The 23,476-nt window shown below is 36.4% G+C and overlaps 1 protein-coding gene across 3 annotated transcripts in view; it reads right to left on the bottom strand.

Annotated features, from left to right (window-relative positions):
* Positions 1-23,476, bottom strand: part of ENPEP (glutamyl aminopeptidase) — an 82,558-nt gene that overhangs the window by 44,693 nt on the left and 14,389 nt on the right. For 2 of the 3 annotated variants that reach the window (XR_012435338.1, XM_005555690.4), the window contains exons 3-7: positions 22,852-22,983; positions 7,632-7,752; positions 4,895-5,049; positions 4,345-4,458; positions 1,190-1,324 (exon numbers count right to left, since the gene is read on the bottom strand). Coding sequence is in view for 2 of the 3 variants with exons in the window: in XM_005555690.4 (XP_005555747.2) it covers positions 1,190-1,324; positions 4,345-4,458; positions 4,895-5,049; positions 7,632-7,752; positions 22,852-22,983 (657 nt within the window). In the remaining variant the exon portion in view is untranslated. The remainder of the gene's footprint in view (positions 1-1,189; positions 1,325-4,344; positions 4,459-4,894; positions 5,050-7,631; positions 7,753-22,851; positions 22,984-23,476) is intronic. The other variant, XM_074040972.1, reaches the window with a different exon arrangement.

The following is a 23,476-nucleotide window of genomic DNA, read 5'->3' as shown; positions in this document are numbered from 1 at the left end:
TTCAAGTAACTAAATGAAAAAAAAAACTGTCCCCCACTTAAATTAGTAATTTTTACTGTAAGTTATTAAGCATTCTAAATTAATTTTATAGCTATTTAGAAAGCTAGAGGCCTAGAAAAATTTATTTATCTTGGACTTGATATCTTAAACCTGAGGAGTATCTAGGACTAAGGGGGAAAATGGTTCAATAAATTTAAACTTCTCCCATGTGAATAATTAGAATAGGCTATAAGTGGTTTTGAAATTTTCATTTTAACATAAAGATAAAAGGAATCATTCAAAATGTCAAAGAAAAATGAATACAAGAAGGCTGAACATACACCATGGGAATCATATGAGAGGGAAAGTCAAAAAATATGATGCTAAAAATTTCAAATGCTAATACATAGAAGTTTTTTTCACTCAAGTATTCATTTTAATAATTATAATATTTTTGACTCAAATAAAACTTTAGGTGTCACTCAGGATAACAAAATATATTAGTTTGCAGTAGCTTCTAAGCACCTCAATGTAGCAGGAAAACCATGAGAAGCTGAGGTAGAAAATGACTAAAATAAAAATTTAAATTATGTTACATACAGATATGGAATATGTTTGAAGGAGAGTCTATATGAAATATAGTGGGACAGAATGTGTCACATAAATCTTGGAGTTATAGATTTTCAGCAACTTTTCATAAAATGTTAGTGGAGAAATAAACCTCACCTACATTATGCTAACAAATTCATCTTTACACCTTCTAAAAAGGAATAAAAGTATTTCCTTCTGAGTTGGATTTAAATGCTTATTGCAGGGACTAAAAGGTTCTACTAGAAAAGCTGTGCACATATATGGCATTTCTTGTTTACCACATAAAAGAAAAATATTTATTGTCTTTTGAAAAATCAAATAAAACAATTTGAATTGTGATGTTTAAAATCTAAATACTCAATTATCAGAACGAAAATAATTATAAACAAATGTGTAAAGAGAAATTCTTAAAAATCTCTTTTTAAATCCTGTGACAATGACCGGCAATACATTCTACTGAAAAGTATGAACTATTGAATATTCAGCACTCAGAATAAGTTCTACACCGTTTTCCAAAGCTCACTGGCACAGTGTGACCATTCTTACCATTTTTAGACATCTACTAAAAGAAAAGTCACTAAACAGGAAGATGTTCAAAACAATGTTCTATTTCCCCCACCTTACTATAGGATATTCCATCAAAAACAGATGTTATTTCATCAGGGGTTGTCACAGTCACAACAATTGGATGTGAAGACATCAGAGAATCATCCTCTTGTACAGGTAACACATCTTCAAGTAACATTTGGTCACGCTGAAATGAAAGAATGAGCCAAAGAAATATAGTATTTTCTTTGCACTAGTTAATAAATTAAAATACCATATATAAGAAAAATTGGAGGAAAATAAATATAAATGACTTAAGTTACTTAAACGTTAGATCTTCAAATTAATCATATTTTACACTGATTGGTCGATATTGATTTCATTCCCTTCTTCTACTAATAATTCCTTTTAATTTTTCCCCCAGATGACGGGCCAAGAAGACATCAACTTCTGTGAATTCTGCTTCTGCTACTTCTGTATGACTTTTGGACATGTGCCAAACTTTTCAAGCCCCATTTCTATATCTGTGCAATGAGAATGATGACATGACCCCACAGATTTGGTCTAAGAATTAAGTGAGGTAGCATATCAATTTGCCAAATATTGATGTTCGGGGTTTTTAAAAATCACCTTGTTGTCAGAATTTGGATAATTCATAATTAATGAAAGAAAATATTAGCAGTTTATCCGTTAGTTCTAATCACGTCTTGTTTCCCTCCTAGGTTTTGTCAGCAATACAGAGTGGTTGACAGGCCTAGCAGTACTGACAGACTTCCTTGGTTCAAAGCTCAGTCTTTCTGCTTTCCAAATATGTAAGTTTAAGCAAGTTTCCTCACCCATTAAATAGAAGTAATGATGGCCTCTACTTTTTGGAACTGTGCACAGGATTCAATGATAAAATTCATGGTTAGTACTTGGCATAGTACCTGGCACAGAATGAGAACCTAACCCATTAGCTGCTATAGTTACTTTGATTCTTAAGCAGTAAGATTGTGAAATCTAACTCTGCTAAATCACTACTAACTTTAAAAATTTCATTGGCTCTACTTAATTAAAAATATTTCCAAAAGAAGAGTATGCTATATTAGCTTACATTTTCCAATTATGCGGGTTTCATTTATAACAGGAAAGGTACTGCTGTCAAGTGATGACTGCCAATCAAGATAATTTTGACTTGGATTTTGATTTTTGTATACCTAGGAAGTTTAGGCATGGTGAGAAGAAAGATCCTGTCCTCAGTGTCAGGAAGATTGACGATACCAACTGTGTGTGTGGTTTGGGATGTTGCTACCAGCTATCTCTGTGATGTGGGAAAGTTACATCACTTTCCTGGCCTTCCGATTTTTCACCTGTGAAACAAGGGTCCGTGATTGTGGTATTTATTGAGCTCACTTATAAAATATCTTTATTTATCTGACCCTTCCATCCACAAGACCTTAAATTGAGAACTCCTTAAGGGCAAGAAATGTGTTTTATTCATTATTCATTTTGGGGTCCTCCGTTTGCTGAATGAAGAATGAATGAACGGGCCGGGCTCGGTGGCTCAAGCCTGTAATCCCAGTATTTTGGAAGGCCGAGGCAGGCAGATCACGTGAGGTAAGGAATTCAAGATCAGCCTGGCCAACATGGCAAAAACCCATCTCTACTAAAAGTATAAAAATTAGCCAGGAGTGGTGGTGAGGACCTATAGTCCCAGCTACTCAGAAGGCTGAGGCAGGAGAATCGCTTGAACCCAGGAGGTGGAGGTTGCAGTGATCCGAGATTGCTCCACTGCATTCCAGCCTGGGTGACAGAGCGAGACTCCATCTCAAAAACAAACAAACAAAAAAGGAATGAATGAATAGATGAAGGAATGAATGAATTGTTGTGTTGAACCATGTGATTAAATTTCATTTAAGAAGTGCATAGCAAATTTTTCTGGAATTTAGCCACTGCTTTTGAAACATAGAACTTGGAATATTAGACAATATTAAAATGTTATAATTTCTTATAACAGTTTGCTATAAGGGCCTCAGGACACTGTAAGGGAGAAAATAAAGGATGTAATTTTCCATTTATACAGTTTATTTTCAATAAATTATAAAATCAGAAATTTTCCATGTAGATGAGTGGTTTTCAACTGGAGGAGATTTTTGTCCCCCATGGGACACCTGGAAATATGTGGAGACATTTTTGGTTGTCACAACAGGAACTGGCGGGTTACTGGCAATTATAGAAGTCGGGGATGCTAAGTATCATATAACGCACAGGAAAGTCCCCCACAAAAAAAGAATTATCTACTCCAAACTATGAATAGTTCCATAGTTGAAAAAAACCCAGATGTAGATAAGATTTTTAAAGAAGTAATTGTTGTAAATTAGCCTTTTCACTTTGTAAATTAGGCTAGGGAAACTGTAAGGGCTTCAAGCATTTAACTTTTTTATTCTGTCCAGTAGAGGGCGGTATTTCACATAGTACAAAAGCTCTGGCAATTAGACACATCCACATATTTGTACATTCACATATACAATCAGATAAGAATACTCCCGTGATATAAATATAAATAACAAATATACCTAGCTTTTCTGAAAAAAAATTTTAGGGTTCACAAAAGTTTCCATTCTAGGCCTCTGAGGGACACACTACATGTTAATAGTCATTACATGTGCATTTGGGAGCTTTTCAGCTTACAAGATAGAAAATAATGTTCTATTTCATAAAGGAGAAAATGGACTCAGAGATATTATGTAACTTGCTCAAGGTCATATTCCCTGTCATGCATCCAAGAAATGATGTGTTCAGGATTTGAACTTCAATCTAACTACTAAGTTTATGTTATCTCTTCATCACACTATTTCCACAGTCTGTCTGAAATAAGATAAATCATTCACAAATGAGACTCTGACATTTTTTCAAAGGGTTAGTGCTATAAATACTTTCTGGAACACAGAGTTCACATTTTCTTTGCCACCTATTTTTTTTTCCTGCCTTGATAATGTGTTTTTGAGTGACTCTGTCAAGGATATCCCCAGACTGGGATGATCAGCTGCCCCTCTAGTGACTGGGCAAAGGCTCTGGGCAAGGTGGATTCAGTGGAAGTCAGTTGGCTCCACCCTATCCCTCACAGTGGAATTCCCCGTTCACCACTGTACTTGCCATCTGACTTGGGACCATGATCATAGTACAAAGGCTTCTATCTGCTTTGCATGAGGAAAGGAGAGATTTCAAGTTTATGTGTCTAGGACTCACCATTTGCCAGTCTGTTTCTGCATGGTTTACTCCCAGAAACTCAAAGAAAGAAGCAAATCCTTCATTTAGCCACAAGTCTTCCCACCAGTCCATGGTCACAATATTTCCAAACCACTGAAATTATAAGCAATAAAGAGATAATTACATTCTTATGGTTATGGTAGAGAGGCCTAGAAAATGTCAAAACATTTATTTGTCCGTGCCAATGTTGTCACTGTGACAGAAGTGGCAGGCATTGTATTTAACATTTATTTTCTCCTTTATTCTGATTATTTAAATGATATTAAATTATCCTTAGTTTATTGCCTTTATTTAGTTATTACTGGGGTATGTAAATTTAAAGGAAGCCCTCGTGTGTATTTCCTGAAGGCAAAATAATGTGTTTCAAAGTCTCTTTATGGCTAAATGTTTATTAGTACTAAGAAAGATTTTCATGCAAGTTTTTCTGAGTTGGCTATTTTTTATTTGCTAAGTCATAAATAATTTGAATTATTCCTGTGGTCTTAAGCCACTTTTAAAAACAAGTTGATTCAGTGATAAGATTCTATACCTGATGTACAAGTTCATGGGCAACCACAGTGGCCACCCTCTGTTGGTTTGATGAGGCTGATTCCTCAGGGTCGTAAAGCAGGTTCGTTTCTCTGTATGTGATGAGTCCCCAGTTCTCCATAGCACCAGTGCCAAAATCTGGAATAGCGATTTTATCTATAGAAGAAGAAAGAGTCCAGTGAGAAATACATTCTTTCCATTTGTTCATAGCATTTCTTACCAAATTAAGTTATTTGGATGAATGTTTTTTAAAAGGCTAAAAATAATTTCTTAGAGTAAAGAACTATAATCGTGTGTGCAAACATTTCAGTCCTAATGCACTCAGAATTTCCATAGAGCATTCCCTGTTGGCTCCAGATATCAATGCTTTGTTTTTGTTTTAAAGAAGGACAGTAATGGCAACACCTCTATAATTTTATGTCTTTTGTTTCTCTCTGTATTTCATTTTTGTTAGCTACATCTGTTTTAGGGGATAAACTGTGAGGAAAAAGAGAAGTTTTCAAGTTAGTATTTAGAAGTTCTGAGCTTCCAAGTGTACAGATAGAGTTTTCCATCCAAAGTCACAGAATATTCGAGAACATAAAACTCTATTTTTCTCTGATTCTATGAAATTTAATTGATTCTCTACCAATCTAATAGCTTACCATCTGCTTTTATGTATTAAATCAGTTGGAGAAACATGGAGTTGACTATATTCTCTCTAAATTCCCTTACAGTTCTAAAATGTTGGATAGGAGTTTCTATAATCTTACACATAATATCTGACAGGAGGAGGCAGTGTTGATCAGTTCTATGTTAAATTCCAAGAAAGAAAATGCTCAGTTGATCAGTGGCCAAAATACAGCTTCCTCAGTTAATGAGCGGTGAACAGAATGTAATTTCTTTATTGTTACATATAATTTAAATGAGGAACAGAAATGAAAATAAATTGATTTTTCACTTAACATATAAGAGAAAGCCCTTTCTTTATGGTTAAAATAAATATTCTTAAAGCTTTTTATAAAAGAATGAAGAGGGATGTATCTTAAATAGAGGTCAAGATTACAATAGTAGTTTCCTTTTCATGTTATCGTCATTTTTAGGTTTGGTTATTTTATCACGAAACAGTCATTTCAAAGGTAGAGAAGTATCTCCCCCAAGGGCCAGTATTTTTCATAATGTGGAGTGCAGTTTGCACTTAATCCTTGAACAAAAGGAATTTTTTGCAATTTCTTTTTTTTCTTTTCATTTTTTTTTTTTTTTTTTTTTTTTGGTCAGTATTGGCATTATAACTAACTAATTCGTGTATATTTAACTCTTTGGAATCTAATAAATGCAGAAGTCACTTCTAAGGAATCTAAGATATAATTAATTCTAAGAGGGTTGAAAATGCACATAAAACAGAATAAAGGAGTTGGGGAGAAGAAGAAAGAAAGAGAGAAGAAGAGAGTAATAAATTTGTGAGATTTCCACTTCTCAGGTTATCCTGGGTGTTACAACTGAGATAAAAGGCAAAGGATCTTTAAATTCATGTGCACAAAATTTTATTAAATATTATTCTGCTATTTTTACATGGAGATAAGGTCTTCTGTCACCCAGACTGCAGTGACACGATCATGGCTCACTGCAGCCTCAACCTCCTGGGCTCAAGTGATCCTCCCACCTCAGCCTCCTGAGTAGCTGAGACTACAGGTGTGTGCCACAACACCTGGCTAATTTTTGTATTTTTTGTAGCGATGGGGTTTCACCATGTTGCCAGGCTGGTCTTGAACCTCTGGGCCTCCCAAAATGTTGGGATTACAGGCGTTAGCCACTGCACCTGGCCCAATATTCTGATTTTGATGAAAACTTGTTTCTTTTTTCAGCTCCTTCTCTAACATTTGTTAAGCAATCAAAAAATAGAACTGTATCCATTGAAGAGACATGCAGCATCTACAAGCTTGCTCTGAGCCACAGCCATTCCCATGCAAAGAACTTGGCATTCCTCTTGTTTGCATTGATAATTTATTAAACTAAAGGCAGAAACAGAAACAGGGAAGCCAACTGTTGGCTAATTTGTTTTACTGCCTTCATTTTATCCCTACAAACATCTATATGGGTGTTATATTTAAAGTCTTTGTTAATAGCTTTCGAGCTTATTAATAAAGCATTTCCACTATTGACAGAAATGTCATATGCACACCATCTTGGTTGTAGCCCCACTTTTGCTTTAAGAAGAATGCATGCTTCCCTCTGTATTAGAAAAAATTATTGCTGGAAGGAGCGCCAGTATTTCATTAAACTGCTAGGGAATCTAGAATTTGCCTTATACAACAATGGAAAGACTATAAGCACTTGGGATTCTTACAACATCATTTATCCCTATTATTTTTTAACTCACTGATGACAGGGAGGCAGAGCAAGTATTGGGATGAAGGCTGATTTTGAAATCAACTGATCTAGGTTGCTATTTGTGGCTCCATCACTACCAAGTTCTGCAATTTTGTGCACATACTTTCATCTTTATTTAGAAACACAAGACTATATATTTATCAGATAAGAACAGAGTACAGCCTGGGCATGGTTGCCCATGCTTGTAATCCTAGTACTTTGGGAGGCCAAGGCAGGCGGCTCACTTGAGCCCAAGATATTGTAGGCATATAATAAAAGGACTTAAGGATAACTGTTAACTGATGGTGACATAATTAGAAGAAATGAGTTAACTTAAATAAAAACAAAGGCAATATTAAAAATAAGAAAATTGTAAAAATGATCCTCACCTAATTTAGGAAGAGAATAATTCATAGCAAAGTATTCTTCAAAATAATCAAACACACTTTTAGTTATGTTTGCAGCATATTCGGCTGTGTGCTTTTGCTCTGGCTGGACATAAATTGTAAGCTATTAAACAAAACACAAAAAATTCAGTGAAAATTATTCTTCATTCAACAAAATACAAAAACTGTGATGCATAACATACTTGAAAGAAAGTGGACTTTGGAGCCAAATATGTCTAATTTCAATTCCAATTCTGCCTCCTACTAGCTGTGTTGTCTCATAAATCACTTCACATCTCTGAGACTCTGGAGGAATTTTACGTAAAATGTTAATAAAACTTCACAACTCACTAAGTGATTCTAATGACTAGAAATAATGTAAGACAGAACGGTTGGCACAATGTCCCAGACATTTGAAAAATGTTATTAGTTTTTTCTACTTAGAACATATATTATGTTCTTAAAATCTATGAATGTATCTATTCATCCATCCATATACTCACCTATCAATTTCTCTCTTGCGTGCTCTTTCTCTTTCTCTGTCTCTATCTCTTTCTCTCTGTGTAATTTGTCCTTGAGGAATTGAATTAATGGAATTTTTCTCATCTAAAGAGCCCCTGAATACATGTTTTCCACTTGTGCTATTCTATCTAGTTATTTCAAAATAACCCTTCTGATATTCCAACTATTCAGCTCCAGAGCCTAAAATATAATGATCCAAACTTTTCCTGAGAGAAAGTCATCTTGGTAAGCTACATCAATTCCCTAAGTCGCTACTTTGTGTCCTTTTGACGTAATTTATAAATCAAACCAAGTATAGATTTTTGTCCCCAATTCTAAGCGTGTCTGACTTTATAAAAAATTTTTAAGAATCCTCTTCAACATAGTGTCATGAAAGCAGGTGTGGTCTCCGGACAAGAATATCACAGGTGTTTAGGCATTTCTCAATATGTGAAAGAGGAAGCAGTGCCTCAGACAACTTGTGTCTGCTAAATATTTGTGAGAAATTCAAATAAAATATACCTGCTAAGCCTACAACCTGATTCAAAACCCTCAAAGAAAGCAAAAGATGTAATCATTTGGTAAGTTCAAGATCATTTACCTAATTAGAACAGCTGACTCAGGATTTAAACAAGAAAAAAAAATACTGCCTACTCTCTTTATTATTCCCAATGCATTGCTAGTTTTGGTATTCATTTAAGCACACATCTTGAACCACCTTTTCCTAGAAGCAAAGAACACTGGAATGATTCACTAATGTAAAGAACACGTTCTGAAAGAACATCCCTTAAATTACCATTGCTGGCTCACTATTCTCACATCCATTGGGTAATTGGCATTCTTGCTTTATTTGCATAAATAAAGATGTGTTCATCTTCACCTCCGAAGATGGCACAACTCACTCAATCGTCTCAATATTCTTAGAAGTTTTTTTTTTTTCTTACAGAAGCGATGATACATTTTCTCTAATAGTTGTTAAGCAATCAAAAAGTGAAACTGTTTGGATTACCCTCCTGTCCTCTTTGTGAACAATGACAGGCAATTTCCAAGAAGTTGAATGAAACTAAGGCTCCGGTTTTTGGCCATTGAACAGAGTAAAGGGAATTGACCATCTAAAATAAAGGTCACCACGTTCATACAGGATTGCCATGTCATAAACCAAGAGTCTCAGAATTTTCCTCTGTGAACTAACTGGTGTGTCAAAACTCTCAGATTTTCTATCACGTCTGTTCTCTACCATTAAAAACTTCCAGAAGGGCAGTCCTCTTGACCCGCTCCACTGTTGTCTACACACTCAGTGCTTTGGTGCTGCACATAATATTTGGGGAGTGAAAGAGAATTGTGAAAGAAGATGAAAGATCATGGTGAGGTCTCCCACCGTAGGTGGAGCAATGAGAAGGAGAAAGACTCAATGTGTTCTCTCTGCTAATATTTTCTCATTTCCCGTCAGTAAATGAACTCCCTTTAAGCAGTATGCTTCTGAGACAATGTAATTTATTTTTCTTTCTCTGTATTTCTGTTGGTGACAGTGGAAGGCAATGTGTTTAAAGAAGATTGATGGTTAATGTAAATTCAATCAAAATAAAAGCAGTCCCTTCCTCTTTTGTTTCTGAGAAACTCAAGTCCATAGAAATATGCTCTGTCTTTGCGGCCTGGTCAGTCTGCAGACCATCTGTGATCTATGACCCTTCATAATCAGGGTCAGCTCTTCACCAAGCAGGGACCTCAGCTCAGGCCGGCAGTGCAGCGGCCCCATCCCCTGGCTGAACATTCCCAGTAGCAGCAGTTCTGCATTTCTCTAAGGTGGATCTCCCAGAGGCAACTGAAAGCCCCTCTGCCATGGCTGCTGCAATGGTACTGCCCTTGCTGCCCTTGGACTAGGAACGGATCAAAGACCAAGTGCTTTAACCATACTTCCAGTAAGCTGCAGCCACCCTTCTTAAGGAGAAGAAGCTAGTTTGTCCCAGCCACAACCCCCTGTTACCCCTGCTCATCACCAGGCAGGCCCTTGACTTGGGCACATGATACAACCACCTGACCCTGGGCTGATTGCACCAATTAGTAGTGGCTCTGCATTTCTCTGGGGTGGAGTTCCAAAAGACCAGTGAAAAGCCCTCTGCCACAATGACTGCTAAGGTCCCTTCCCCTGCTGCCTCCAAGCTGCAGAAGGAGCATAAAGCCTGAACTTGCTCCAAGGCTGTGGTGAGCAACCCAGGAGTGCCAAGCTGAAATCTGCAGCCAGCACTTGAGTGGGAGAGGAGCCCACAGTTTCAGAGCACTGAGAGAGAGCACAGTTGCAATCAGGAGGAAATACAGAGGAGCCATGTGGCTGAGCAAGAGCCTAACTACTGGCCATTATGCTTAAGCACCATCTACTGGATCACAGCCCAAACTTCAGCACCAAAAATACTTTGCTAACATAAACCCCTGCGAAACCAAGGACACGAATTCAGCCACAAATAATGACCCAGCACAAACACTTGGTCCTCTGAAAACATCCAGGAAAGAAATCAACTGACTGTACTCAAATTACACCACAGTCGAGGGAACATCTGCCACCACAGTTGAGGGAACGTCAGCCCACACAGATGAGAAAGAACTAGTGCAGGATCTCTGGCAACTCAGAAAGCCAGACTGGCTTCTTTCCTCCAAACAACCACACTAGTTCCACAGCAAGGGTTCTTAACCAGGCTGAAATGACTGAAATGATAGCAGTAGAATTCAGAATATGGATAGGAAGAAAGATCATTGAGATTCAGGAGAAAGTTGAAACCCAATCCAAGGAATCTAAGGATTACAGTATAACAATACAGGAACTGAAAGACAAAATAACCATTATAAGAAAGAACCAAAGTGACCTGACAGAGCTAAAAAACACACTACAAGAATTTCATAATGCAATCACAATTATTAACAGCAGAATAGGCCAAGCTGAAGAAATAATCTCAGAGCTCAAAAACCGGCTCCCCAAACTAACTCAGTCAGACAAAAATAAAGAAACATCATGAATAAGAAGAATCAATATTGTTAAAATGGCCATACTGCCCAAAGCAATTTACAGATTCAATGCTGTTCCTATTGAACAACCAGAGATAGTTTTGACACAATTAGAAAAAACTATTTTAAAATTTATATGGCACCAAAAATATAATAGCCAAGGTAATTTTAAGCAAAAAAGAAAAGCTGGAGGAATCACGTTACCTGACTTTAAACTATACTACAAGCCTACAGTAACCAAAAGAGCATGGTACTAAGACAAAAATATACACGTAGACCAAGGACACAGAATAGAGAGCCTAGAAATAATGCCACACACCTACAACCATCTGATCTTCAACAAAGTTGACAAAAAGAAGCAATAGGGATAAGGCTCTCTATTCAATAAATGATGCTGGGATAAATGACTAGCCATATGCAGAAGACTGAAACTGGACCCCTTCCTTACACCATAAACACAAGTCAACTCAAGACAGTTTAAAGACTTAAGTGTAAAACCTAAAACTATAAAAACCCTGCAAGATAACCTAGGAAATACCATTCCAAACATAGGACCTGGCAAAGATTTCATGACAAAGATGCCAAAAGAAACTGCAACAAAACCATAAGTAGGCAAATGGACTTAAACTAGAGAGCTTCTGCACAGCAAAAATAACTATCAACAGAGTAAACAGACAGCCTACAGAATGAGAGAAAATATCTGCAAACTATGCATCCAACTAAGGTAAAATATCCAGAATCTATAAAGAACTTAAACAAATCAGCAAGCAAAAACAAACAACCCTATTAAAAAACGGGCAAAGGATGTGAACAGACACTTTTCAAAAGACACTTTTCATATATGGCCCACAAGCATATGAAAAAATGCTCAACATCACTAATCATTAGAGAACTGCAAATCAAAACCACAATGAGATATTATCTCGCCCAGTCGGAATGGCTATTATTAAAAGGTCAAAAAAATAATATGCTGGCAAACTTGTAGAGAAAAGGGAACACTTATACACTGTTGGTGGGAATGTAAATTAGTTTACACATTGTGGAAAGCAGTTTGGCAATTTCTCAAACAACTAAAGCAGAATTACCAAATGATCCAGCTATCTTCTTACAGGATATACACCCAAAGAAATTAAATTGTTCTGCCATAAAAACACAGGCCTCCATATGTTCATCACAGCACTATTCACAGTAGCAAAGACATGGATGGAATCAACCTATTTTCATCAACAGTAGACGTATAAATAAAATGTGGTATATATATACCAGGGAATACTTCACAGCCATAAAAAGAATGAGATCATGTCCTTTGCAGCAGCATGGATAAAGCTAAGAGAACTGGCATAGCAACAGAGAACCAAATACCACATCTTCTCACTTGTAAGTGGGACCTAAACATTGAGTACTCACGGACACAAAGAAGGAGGCAATAGACATCAGGGCCTACTTGAAAGTAGAGAGGGAGGAGGGTGAGAATGGAAAAACTACCTATCGGGCACTATGCTTATTACCTAAGAAGTGAAATAATCTGTACACCAAACCCCTATTACATGCAATTTATTATATAGCAAACATGCACATATACCCCGAACCTAAAATAAAAGTTTAAAAAAGAAATATTTTACAGAAAGTTACCATAAAAAAAATCAGATCATAGATTTTATTCTATGACTGCTACTTTGATCAACAGAGCCAAACAATCAGAGAATATATAGCTACAGTCCATTAATTTTGTAACATAAGTAGCCAAAGCATAACTGTGTCTTAACTACCATATATCACAAACATTTTTATATTAAGGACTCTACCAACACACTAACATTTTCTGTCATTTAAAGCTCCAACATGGTTTCTGTAATCCATGTAACAATAGAACATCTGTGATGTTTGGATTTGGTGATTTTAAAAAGCATCCTCCCCTATGCTGATGCCTTCACTCATCCTCACCACACTTCCTGCTCTCTCACCCTACCTTTAATGTACGCTCCATCTGCATCTCCTTCTCCTCTCTCTGGCCTTTGGCAGAGGTGACTGACTCTCCGCTATCATCCGCTAAGCCTCAGCGCTTCTGTCCATGATAAAGTCCAGCCAATTACCCGTGACCTGTCATCATTATTTAATAATTGCCATTTTTCTAGTTTATGTGCCTGCTTTACCGAGATGACTTTTTAAGTGTATGACTACCCATATTGAAATAACATGGAGTGAGGAGGGATGCATACATGTATTTTCTTTCTTCTTTATTTTTTTAAAGAGTCATACATTTCTTTTTTAATTTAAGAACCCTATTAAAGGTTAAATATAAAGTTTGTATGTCTACTTTATCACTTTATATGTAAACATTATGTATAAACAAAAATATGAAGTTTGTAAGGCTTCAAGAACCTAACTTTTATGTATATATTTACTTTTTGAAGACAGTAACTTCCCTAGGCAAATTAAATTACCTGGTATACCACTGTTGGATACCATTAGTCATCTTTCAAAGCACTAAATCTATGGAGCTAGTATCAGTGGAAAAAGTTTGGGCTTTCTACAGCCTTATTCAGCTGATATTCTTTTGGGAGTTTTGATATATCTGCCTTAACATAGCTGTTGCTTTTCCCTATTGGAGCCTACTGTAATGTAGGCTGTTAGAGTTCGTTGTGTTATCCCTTTCATTCAAGTGTCTCAAACCATTTGAGAGATAGAACTTAAGTCCATGAGAATTGATTCCTGGTTGATTACCATTACTCCCTTTAAGTGTCCCTTTGCCAGACTTGACTTTACTTGACAATCATGACTAGATGCACTAGATCAACCTTCCTTGAACAATTGAATGCGGCTGTGCACCATCTTTATCTTCAGCGATTATTTACGTCCCTGCAACCAAAACCAAGCACAAAGCTCAGAGATAGGAGTATTATGATTACTTATTAGTCTTATTACTGAGAACTTAAATTTTTTCAAGGAATGTGGTAAGCACTTTCCATGCAACACTTCTTTTACTCCACACATCAATTCTATGAATCCAGAATTATTAATAATAATAGAAAAACTGTGTTGTATCACTGATAATTACCCCAATCCTTTCACTGGTCCAGTTCCCACAACCCCTAATCCACACTAATAAATCCAATGAGTTCTAAAAATCAAAAGCTTTTTATATGTTTAAGCAAACTAATTTGGCAATATCATATGACCTGAACTGTTAAGAGGTTTTCGAAAATCTTTATGTTTCTCACTAAAAAAGTTGCTGCAGAAGTATCACTGATTATAAAGCGTTGCCCCAAATCCCACTGTAGTTAATCATTAACATATAGTATTCAAACTACATTACCTTTCACAAATCTGAAAACTTCTGAATTCCAACAGACAACTGGTCATGAGGGTTTGGGATAAGGATTGTAGACCTCTATTTGTAATTTTAGAGTTCGAAGGTGATTTGAAAATAAATTTCCTCATTGTATACATGAGAAAAATGAAGTCTAAGACAGGACTGATGCTAGAGTTCAGGACAAAGTCTGTTTTCACTATATCATGCTGCCTATTTTCTCTACTTATAGGACTGAATCCTGACTTCCCCTAGCTGTAAAATACAGATAATAACAGCACTTATGTCATAGGGTTATTGCGAGTATTAAATAAGATAACACACAAGCAATGTTTAACATGTAATAGTTCTATGTGTCCCATCAAAAGTATTAGTATCATTGGAGATAATACACTGACTTATTAACCTCTGTAATTTTCTGTGTGCGTACTTCCTTGTACGTGATTGATACTCACACTGTGGTGTCCACATTGCCAGTAAGAACATTATGAAAATGCAGGGGAAAAAAATAAATGTTATGGTTTTGACTTTCAAAATAGGCTCTTGATGCCCACGCAACAAATTTAAAAGCCCAAACTTTTTGGATTGCAAGGGCCTGGTTCCAAAAGACTTTTAGCAATAAAAACAGAAGGCCAGGAAAAAAGCAAACCACAGGGTTTTTCACTCTAATAATAGATCGAAAAGAGAGTAAAGAGATGTCCAGGCTACTCTGTCTCAAAAAACTAGACAAAATTTACCTGGGCCAAGGAAAGTAAGGGAAAGTTGAAGGGACAAGACCTGAAACAGATCCTAAAAGAGTGCAAGGGCACTGAGATGAGGACACTGAACTTGGAAAGACCATGTGAACAGAACAGAATCAGCTTAAACAGACTGCCCGTTACCACTTGCACCGTCACCTGGGTCAGAAGCCAGGCAGGGCCCTGCAGGGTTCCACCTGGGAGTGCTGCAGCCCCGCGGTGCCCTGGATCCACATCCTTAGTGTCCCTGTCTATTGAGTGTTTTCTATTGATAGAGATGACCATGCATTCAAGTTTGCCCAGGAATGTCCCTGGAATGTAAATCTGTTGCTTACCTGTTTATACCTCTTGTTCCAGCATAATTAATAACCCCTCCTCTATTATTTGTTATATATATTTATAGATGATAAAATACATGATCACTCTACTTATTGACAGCAGCCTGACTTTTCACTGCTGCTCATCCCACAGAAGTAGCACTATTTATCTCTTGAGGTTTTTTGGCGAGATGTCATCTGAGCTGCTTCAAAGAGGCATATCATTTTAAATGACGAGCGTGCTTAAAGGATCCCTAAAACACAAGCTGAGATCCTTGGCTCTCAGGGCTAGTAACACCAAGAAAGACCTGAAAACACACTTGGGTGGCACAGGGCAATGATGACTATATCTGTTGCACATCTCAATTGAAGTACAGATATCAGCGTATTTCACTCCCTTCAGGGTTTAGCATCCTCCTGTGCACAGAGTAGATGCTCAATAAAGACTTATGCAATAATCAGTTTGAAGAAACTGTTTCAGTATCAATACTGAGGTAGCCAGAATGAGAAAGAGAAAATAAATCTGTATCGTTTTTAAATCTATAAATGCATATTTAAGGTGCATAGCTGGTATTACTGAACATGCCATTAATGTGTTAAATTTTATAAAGTTTATGTTCTTTTAAATTATTCTTCCAGCAGTAGGTGGAAAGTTAGCAGAGGAAGGTACTTAGTAGAAAGGAATAGTGATACATCAGTTTTTTTCTTTTTAAGTTTTGCCTTATCAATGTGATATACTCTGTCTAAATTTTAGTTTGCTCCTTCCTCATAGATAAATTAGTATGTATATGCAAAACCTTGGTTTGAAGTTTAGGTGAAAAAACACTTTTTTTTTTGCTGTGGCTATGCTGGTTCAAAACATGTTCAGAACTCTGAGTTCGGAACTCAGCTGCTATCAAGTGCTGTTTGAGAGGACACTCAGCATGGCCATTAGGTTATACAAAGCATTTACTGGCCGCTTACTTTCCATTTAAGTTAAAATTTAAGTTGTCTGATGCTTAGTGATTATTACTGCAGTATAGTTTTTAAGAAATTAAAAAATGAACATTAAAAAAATCTAAATTACCCCATAAAATTTTACATTATTTTTATTTTGTTTATATTTTTGTAAATTTAAATAAAAAATAAGAATCATTAGCAATCCTCCATGGCTTGCTAAATTAAACAGATTCATTCAAGGAAGATTAATAACCTTCAATTTAAAGATAACCCTTCCAGTAAAGAAATTAATTTAAAAAGCACTAATTAAAATGTTTTAGAAATCAAATTCATTCTGAAAACTTAGCAAAGCCACAGCCAAAATAACTTTTTAAAATAATGAAATGAACGTATGTCAAAAATAATTCTGAGGAAAACAGAAAAATCACCTTTAGAACACCACAATAACAGTTGTTGTGGACATCCACTGCGGAATGCTACAATAAGTGGTAAAAAAAACTGAAGAACAAACAGGGTATTTACACAGCCTTTCATTATCACTCCCTAAATATTTATTAATCACTGTGATGGTCATAATGTATGTCCATAAATTATTTGTTACTCCTCCCTCCAGGAAGTGGAGCTTAACTCTCTTCCCTTTGGGTGTGGACTGCATTTAGTGATTGCTTCTAACAAACAGAAGATGGAAAAGAAAACTAGTAAACTAGAGCAGAGAAACCCAGCAGACACCATCTCAACCAAGTGATGGAAGTTAGCATCACCAGGAATAAGTCACGAGGATGTCATGTACCCCCTGATAGGACGTGATGAAAAGGACCCTTCACCTCTGTGGTATTCTCCAAAATCCAAAGCCTCAGTCTAATCTTAAGGAAACATCACACAAACCCAAACAGGAACATTCTATGAAATATCTGAACAGTACCCTTAAAAAGTGTCAGGATCATAAAAAAAAAAAAAAACTGAGAAATGTCATATATTAGAATGAATTAAGGAGACACACTGCTAAGTATAATGTAGATGTATCATCTATTGGATTTTGGAACAGAAAAAGCACATTAGTGAAAAAACTGGTGAAATCCAAGTAAAGACTGTTGTTTAGTTAATAGTATTGTATTATATTGATTTCTTAGATTTGACGAATGTTTGATAAATGGTTATATAAGATATTAACATTAAGGGAAGGTTACATGGAGATTCTGATATGTCTTTGCAACTCCCTGTAAATCTAAATTTCAAAATAAGAAGTTTAAAAATATACCTCTGAGCATTAAAGCAATGAAACTTAAAAAATAAGATTATTTCTATGAAGAGAAATACATAAATCAAAGTCTATGGCACAAAACCTAAAACTATTATGAAGATAGGCTGTTTTTAAAAATCCATGGCATATATACATACATACTTTCTGCCCTCAGCCAATCTTTCTAATCCAGCCAAACAATGGAAGCAAGTAAGAAGACACAGACAGTATGAAGACCCCATTCACAGATAGAATCCCAGATGCAATTATTCAGCGATCAACCGGTAAGACTTTTTGAAAGAAAGTACAACATAATCCCTTCTACTGAGATATTAGAATTAATATGGTCATAGTATAAGCCTAATTAAATGGATAATATCTTACACCAGCATTCTCTTAGTGAATAATTCTTCCCAACTTCCTCTTCTGTTCAGGAAAGCCAAGGCAAACTTGACTAGAGTTGAAATAATCTCTGACAAGGAGATTTCTTGTTTTTGCACACATACTTCTTTGTAAAATACAGATGCCAAATGTGCCCAAAGAAATTCAAGGCCTCCTGAGATTTTTGTTTCTCAGCAACAGAATCACTCACGCCATTTATATTTTATTTATTTACTTATTTATGTTTTTGAGACCCAGTTTTGCTCTGTCACCCAGGCTGGAGTGCAGTGACGCCATCTCGGTTCACTGCAACCTCTGCCTCCTGGGTTCAAGCGATTCTCCTGCCTGAGCCTCCCGAGTAGCTGGGATTACAGGCACGTGCCATCACGCTCGGCTGATTTTTGTATTTTTAGTAGAGACAGGGTTTCACCATTTTGGCCAGGCTGCTCTCAAACTCCTGACCTCAAATAATCTGAGCACCCCAGCCTCCCAAAGTGCTGGGATTACAGGCATGAGCCACAGCGCCCGGCCACCATTGTCATTTAACTCGTCCTGAATTTGATTCCTTAAAGACTCATGGAAAGCTAAAGCATTCTGGGAAAGTTACTGTAGACTTTTACCTCAGAAGGCATCACAAACCTAACAACTTCAAATGATTTTATGTATACTAATACGGGTGATTTCTTTTTCCTACTTTGTGTTTTCCCAATTTTCAATAATGTACATGAATTAAACTTATAATTTTAAAAACTCAAAAATACATTTATAATGTACATTGTTCTTGGTTTGAAAATGAATTGCAATATATTCCAATGGGGAACTTTGTGCTGAACTCTCAGGTTCATGACATGCTTATTGGGAATACTGTTTCCTCTCTGATGACTCCTGCAGGAACAATAGGATTACGTTTTGTTTTCTTTAAAAACAGTAACTAGACAGTTTGTTCACATAACTAAAAAGTCATATAATCTCTGCATACTATGCACAGTTCAGGGTGTGTCCACTTTTTTATTTTTCTGTGGTAAAATTCAGTGATTTCATTTACTGTAAAACCCTAATCAATCAACTAAACCTGAAGAAGGCCTCAGGAGTAGATTTCTTGCAGAGTTGTAAAAAATCCTTCCATCAGTGGCTGGCCTCAATTGTTGCTAAACTATTCTTAGTAACTCTTCATGTTACTCTGTTTAGAATTGAATCAAAATGCAATGCAATTAATTTAAAAGGAAAATATGAGAGAGAAAAGACTTCTGAGCTACCTTCAAAACCAATTTAATTTTTCTCAAGAGCAACAAGGATATTTTAAACATAATGAATGGTTCAACTCTAAAGTCGGCTATACTCTCCTCAACTAAACAATTAAGAATGCAGGCATTGATTCTGTGTTTATTGATATAAAGGAACTATTGTCAGAGAGGCAAATATATCCAAGAGAGTTTAATCAGGGCATTATAGATTCTTAGATTGCATAGTATAATCTGATTATGAATAGCAGGTGGTTAATGTACCAGAAGAAGAGTGGATAAAATAGTCACCTAATAATGGTGTACAAAACAGCTACATGGCTTCATTTTTTATTTTTGTTTTTTACTAAAAAAGTAATAAAATGACTTTGGGTCCAGGTGGTACAGTAAAGGGATGCTTTGATGTACCCCACTAATCCTAATACTCAGAAATTAGTGATAAAATATAAAAATGGGAACAAGACATAAGGATCGGGAGCTATAAGCATACTGAGCTCCAGTTTTGGAAGGAATCGGTCAGAAACAGGTTCCTGGGGATCAGACCCAAGCCATGCTTTGGAAATCATGTTCTAAAACTCTGACTACTAGTTCTGATTGTTTTCTCATCACTTTTTGGTTTTTATTTTATGACAATCATATTCTTGAATTTTTGAATATATTAATTAAAGGTTGTGTGTATGCATGTTTAATTTTGTTATGACTTTTTGGAATTCTCTTTTGTTTTTCCAGTTATCACTATTTTCTCCCACTGTGTTTCTATTTGTCTTAGATGTTTTTCTTTTATGTTACTTGTTTTCCTCATATACCTGGTTGTTCTTAGCTTGTCTGCTGAGTTCTAAGAATGTAGGACTCTGAGGCTGGTGTGAGTTTCCTCTGGTGTTACATTTCAATAGATTTAAGTAGGTTGGTTTTTCTGTAACTCTCTGGAGTAGGAAATCATACCAGGAGCAGTTTGTACTTGGGTGGGTGTCAACTATTAGATTTCAACTTACAGTGAGTGGGTAGGGAGCCAGGAGGCGAAGCTCCCAAATGCCAAATGGGAGGAACTCACTGTGGAGCATTTGCATTCACACTAGATCCCTTAAATTTCTCCCATAAGGTTCTGTTCAACTTTTAAAGGAAACGGACCCACAGTTTTTTTCAGGAGGGGAAACTCTGGCTGCCTATCTTCTATGGAAGGGTTGGAGGAAGGGGAAAGCGGCACATCTCATTTTCTTGAAACTTTTCTGGCTCAGAGCCTCTGAGAAGTTTCAAAAGAGAGTTTGGCTTCTGTTGATCTTTTATAAAATAGATGACTGGAAAGTAATGTATTAAAACAATATTATGTTTGTTTCCCTCCCAAATGATGGAACGCATCACTTATTTAAGACAAAATGTTATGCTCTCAGTTTTCATAGAAGAACCATTTAAGAAATAATTACCACCTACAGGACGTTTTGGGATCTTTTGCAAAACTATAGTTTTTCATTATGTCACTTCAAATCCTTTATATAAAACCCATCCCAAGAACCCAGCTAACTAACTGGTACAGGCTTTAATGATTTACCTAGCTAGTATAATATTACAAGTAAATGTCCTTAGTCAGAGGACCTGGTGATAGAGTCATATTGGAAATTCAAGCTCACTGTCATTATTAGAAAATAACTGCAAATACTATGTCCTCTGCTGATTGGTTAAATGCATTGTTCTTACCTATGAGACTCTGTCATCTTTAGTACAATTGCTTAGCCTTTCTGTTTCCTCTTGGTATTTCTACCTCAAATAGAGAAATTTGCCCAGAATGTAATAATAATTTTTAAAACTTAGTGTGGGAAACACCTGCACATGATGAAAGACAGCCATGCAATAGAATTGTCAATGATGAAGAAAGCAGCTTCAGATGAAAATTGCATGTTTGCTAGACTGAAAGAAAAAAGCAAGCTTGACTAATGTTCTCACCTCTATATTAAGCAAGAGGAATGCCATCGACTGCACTCAGCACAATCTAGAAAAAACAACTTCCTCTTTCTGAAGCCATTTCCTTTTCATACCTAATATTATCTGTCAGCCACTGGTAGTTCCCTTTACCATGACTGAAGTTTGCATCAAAGCAACCTACATGGCAAGGGAAAGTTAGAACATGGATGAGTCCTCACGATATGCAGCCCCTTTGAAAAGGTCTGTGGACATCCCCCACTCGCTACAATTTCGATACAGTATAGGCAGCATGCTGGCAACCCAGGTTGAGGACATCTAAATATCAACTCCTACTACACCAAAGCAAAGGCAAATTTTCCCTTTGTTAATTTCACAGGAAATAGAGGAACCCATCCTCTCTCCTCCAATGACTGATGAAGAGGTAAAGATATTTTCAGAATATCACACTTCAGAAGGCTAAGCAAGATACAGTATTTGGAAGGAGCTTGGAATTTAAGTCTCTACCACCTGCCAGCTGGGTCATCTTGAATAAATAACCTAAATTCATTAAACTTCAATTTTTGTCATCTCTAAAATGGGGGTGATGATTTCCTCCTTATAAAATTATATTGCAAAGATGGTGAGGCTTTATATATTTAAAATATATGGCGCAGAGGTGGATTAACTAGAACTGGCTTAATAGACAACCTAAACATATGTTCAGGACATAAGCAAAATGGGGGCCTCCAAAATGAAAAAAATTAATTAGGTAAAAATATGTGGTTCTTCAAAAGAAAACGATTAGGCTGGTCGCAGTGGCTCACGCCTGTAATCTCAGCACTTTAGGGGGCCAAGGCCGGTGGATCACCTGAGGTCAGGAGTTCGAGACAAAGCTGACCAATATGGTGAAACCCCGTCTCTACTAAAAATATAAAAATTAGCCAGGCGTGGTGGCAGGCGCCTGTACTCCCAGCTACTCAGGAGGCTGAGGCAAGAGAATCGCTTGAACCCGGGAGGTGGAGGTTGCAGTCAGCTGAGACTAATGTTGACTAATGTCACTGCACTCCAGCCTGGATGACAGTGCGAGAGTTCATCTCAAAAAAAAAAAAAGAAAACTATTGAACTAGTTGTCTTGATATTTTTTTAAAAAGCTTATTTATATTTTATCATACTTTTAAAAAATGCTTTTGGATACTTTGCTGCTACCCATTTTGATTACATATAGGAATGGAGCCATAAACTTCTCAGTGCCTCGTCATTCGAAGGATATTCCTTTACCTCAGGTTTCCTCCTCTCTCTCTAGTCTATATCTGAGAGAGATACACATATACCGAACCCTTTTTTTACATTGGGCATACCCAAACATGTTAAGATATTTGTGCTGGTATACTTAGGAGCTAGTTTTTGACGTATAGCAAATGTTCCCTTGAAATAATTAAGGCCATAAATACCTATGTCAGTTGTGTTGGTTAATTTTTTACCTGTGTCCTTTCAGCCTACATTTTTCTATATTGTTCTATGTATTATCAAGTTCACAGACCCTGGGGACTAATGGGCTTTTCTGGCATGTCATTTGAAAAAAAAAAAAAAAAACTACTCAAAAAAGGTAGAAAATTAATTACAAATGCATAGGTGGTAAATGTTTAAAATATAATGAGACTCACAGGTTTTCCACTATTTGATATTCTCTTTACAGAGTGAAATTGATGTACAGCAAAGCACACCAAGTACGTGCTCATAGGGACAGACTTCTCAAAAGTTGTTCGATTCCATTTATCATCCACTGACTCTTCTTTCTATTGAAAAAAAAAGATAAACTTTTAGCTATCAAAATATCAATCATATATATACAAGACAAACAGACGATTACCCCAAACCTTGCTTTCTAGTCAGAAGTCCTTTGTCAAAGCTTAGCGGTCTAATTGTTTGTGGTGATGTGGAAAAGACTATAGGAAAATTTACTTCGTTTTTAGAACTGTTAAAGACTGACTGAATTACACACTGTATTAGGTTTTTCAGGGAGAAATAAAATATTGACTGGACCATCAGTTGAATAGGAGTTTATCTGTCTACACTAAACACACCATGCTGACCATAATATTTGAGAGTCCTGCAATCTCCTAATGAAAAACAGGCTCGCGCTCAGGTATTTGCTGATTCGACTGTGCAGGAGGGCAATTGCTGTACCCACTGTAGTGGAACATTGGCTTCTCTTTTCCATCTTTGGTTGTCTACTTCAAAGACCAAAGGTATGGTCACCGAAGTCAGTGCCTCGGTCTCCATGGACAG

This window comes from Macaca fascicularis, chromosome 5, assembly GCF_037993035.2.
Source record: "Macaca fascicularis isolate 582-1 chromosome 5, T2T-MFA8v1.1".
In the NCBI taxonomy this organism is placed as follows: Eukaryota; Metazoa; Chordata; class Mammalia; order Primates; family Cercopithecidae; genus Macaca; species Macaca fascicularis.
Note: the sequence above shows the minus strand (reverse complement) of the source record. Positions and strands in the feature narration are given on the sequence as shown.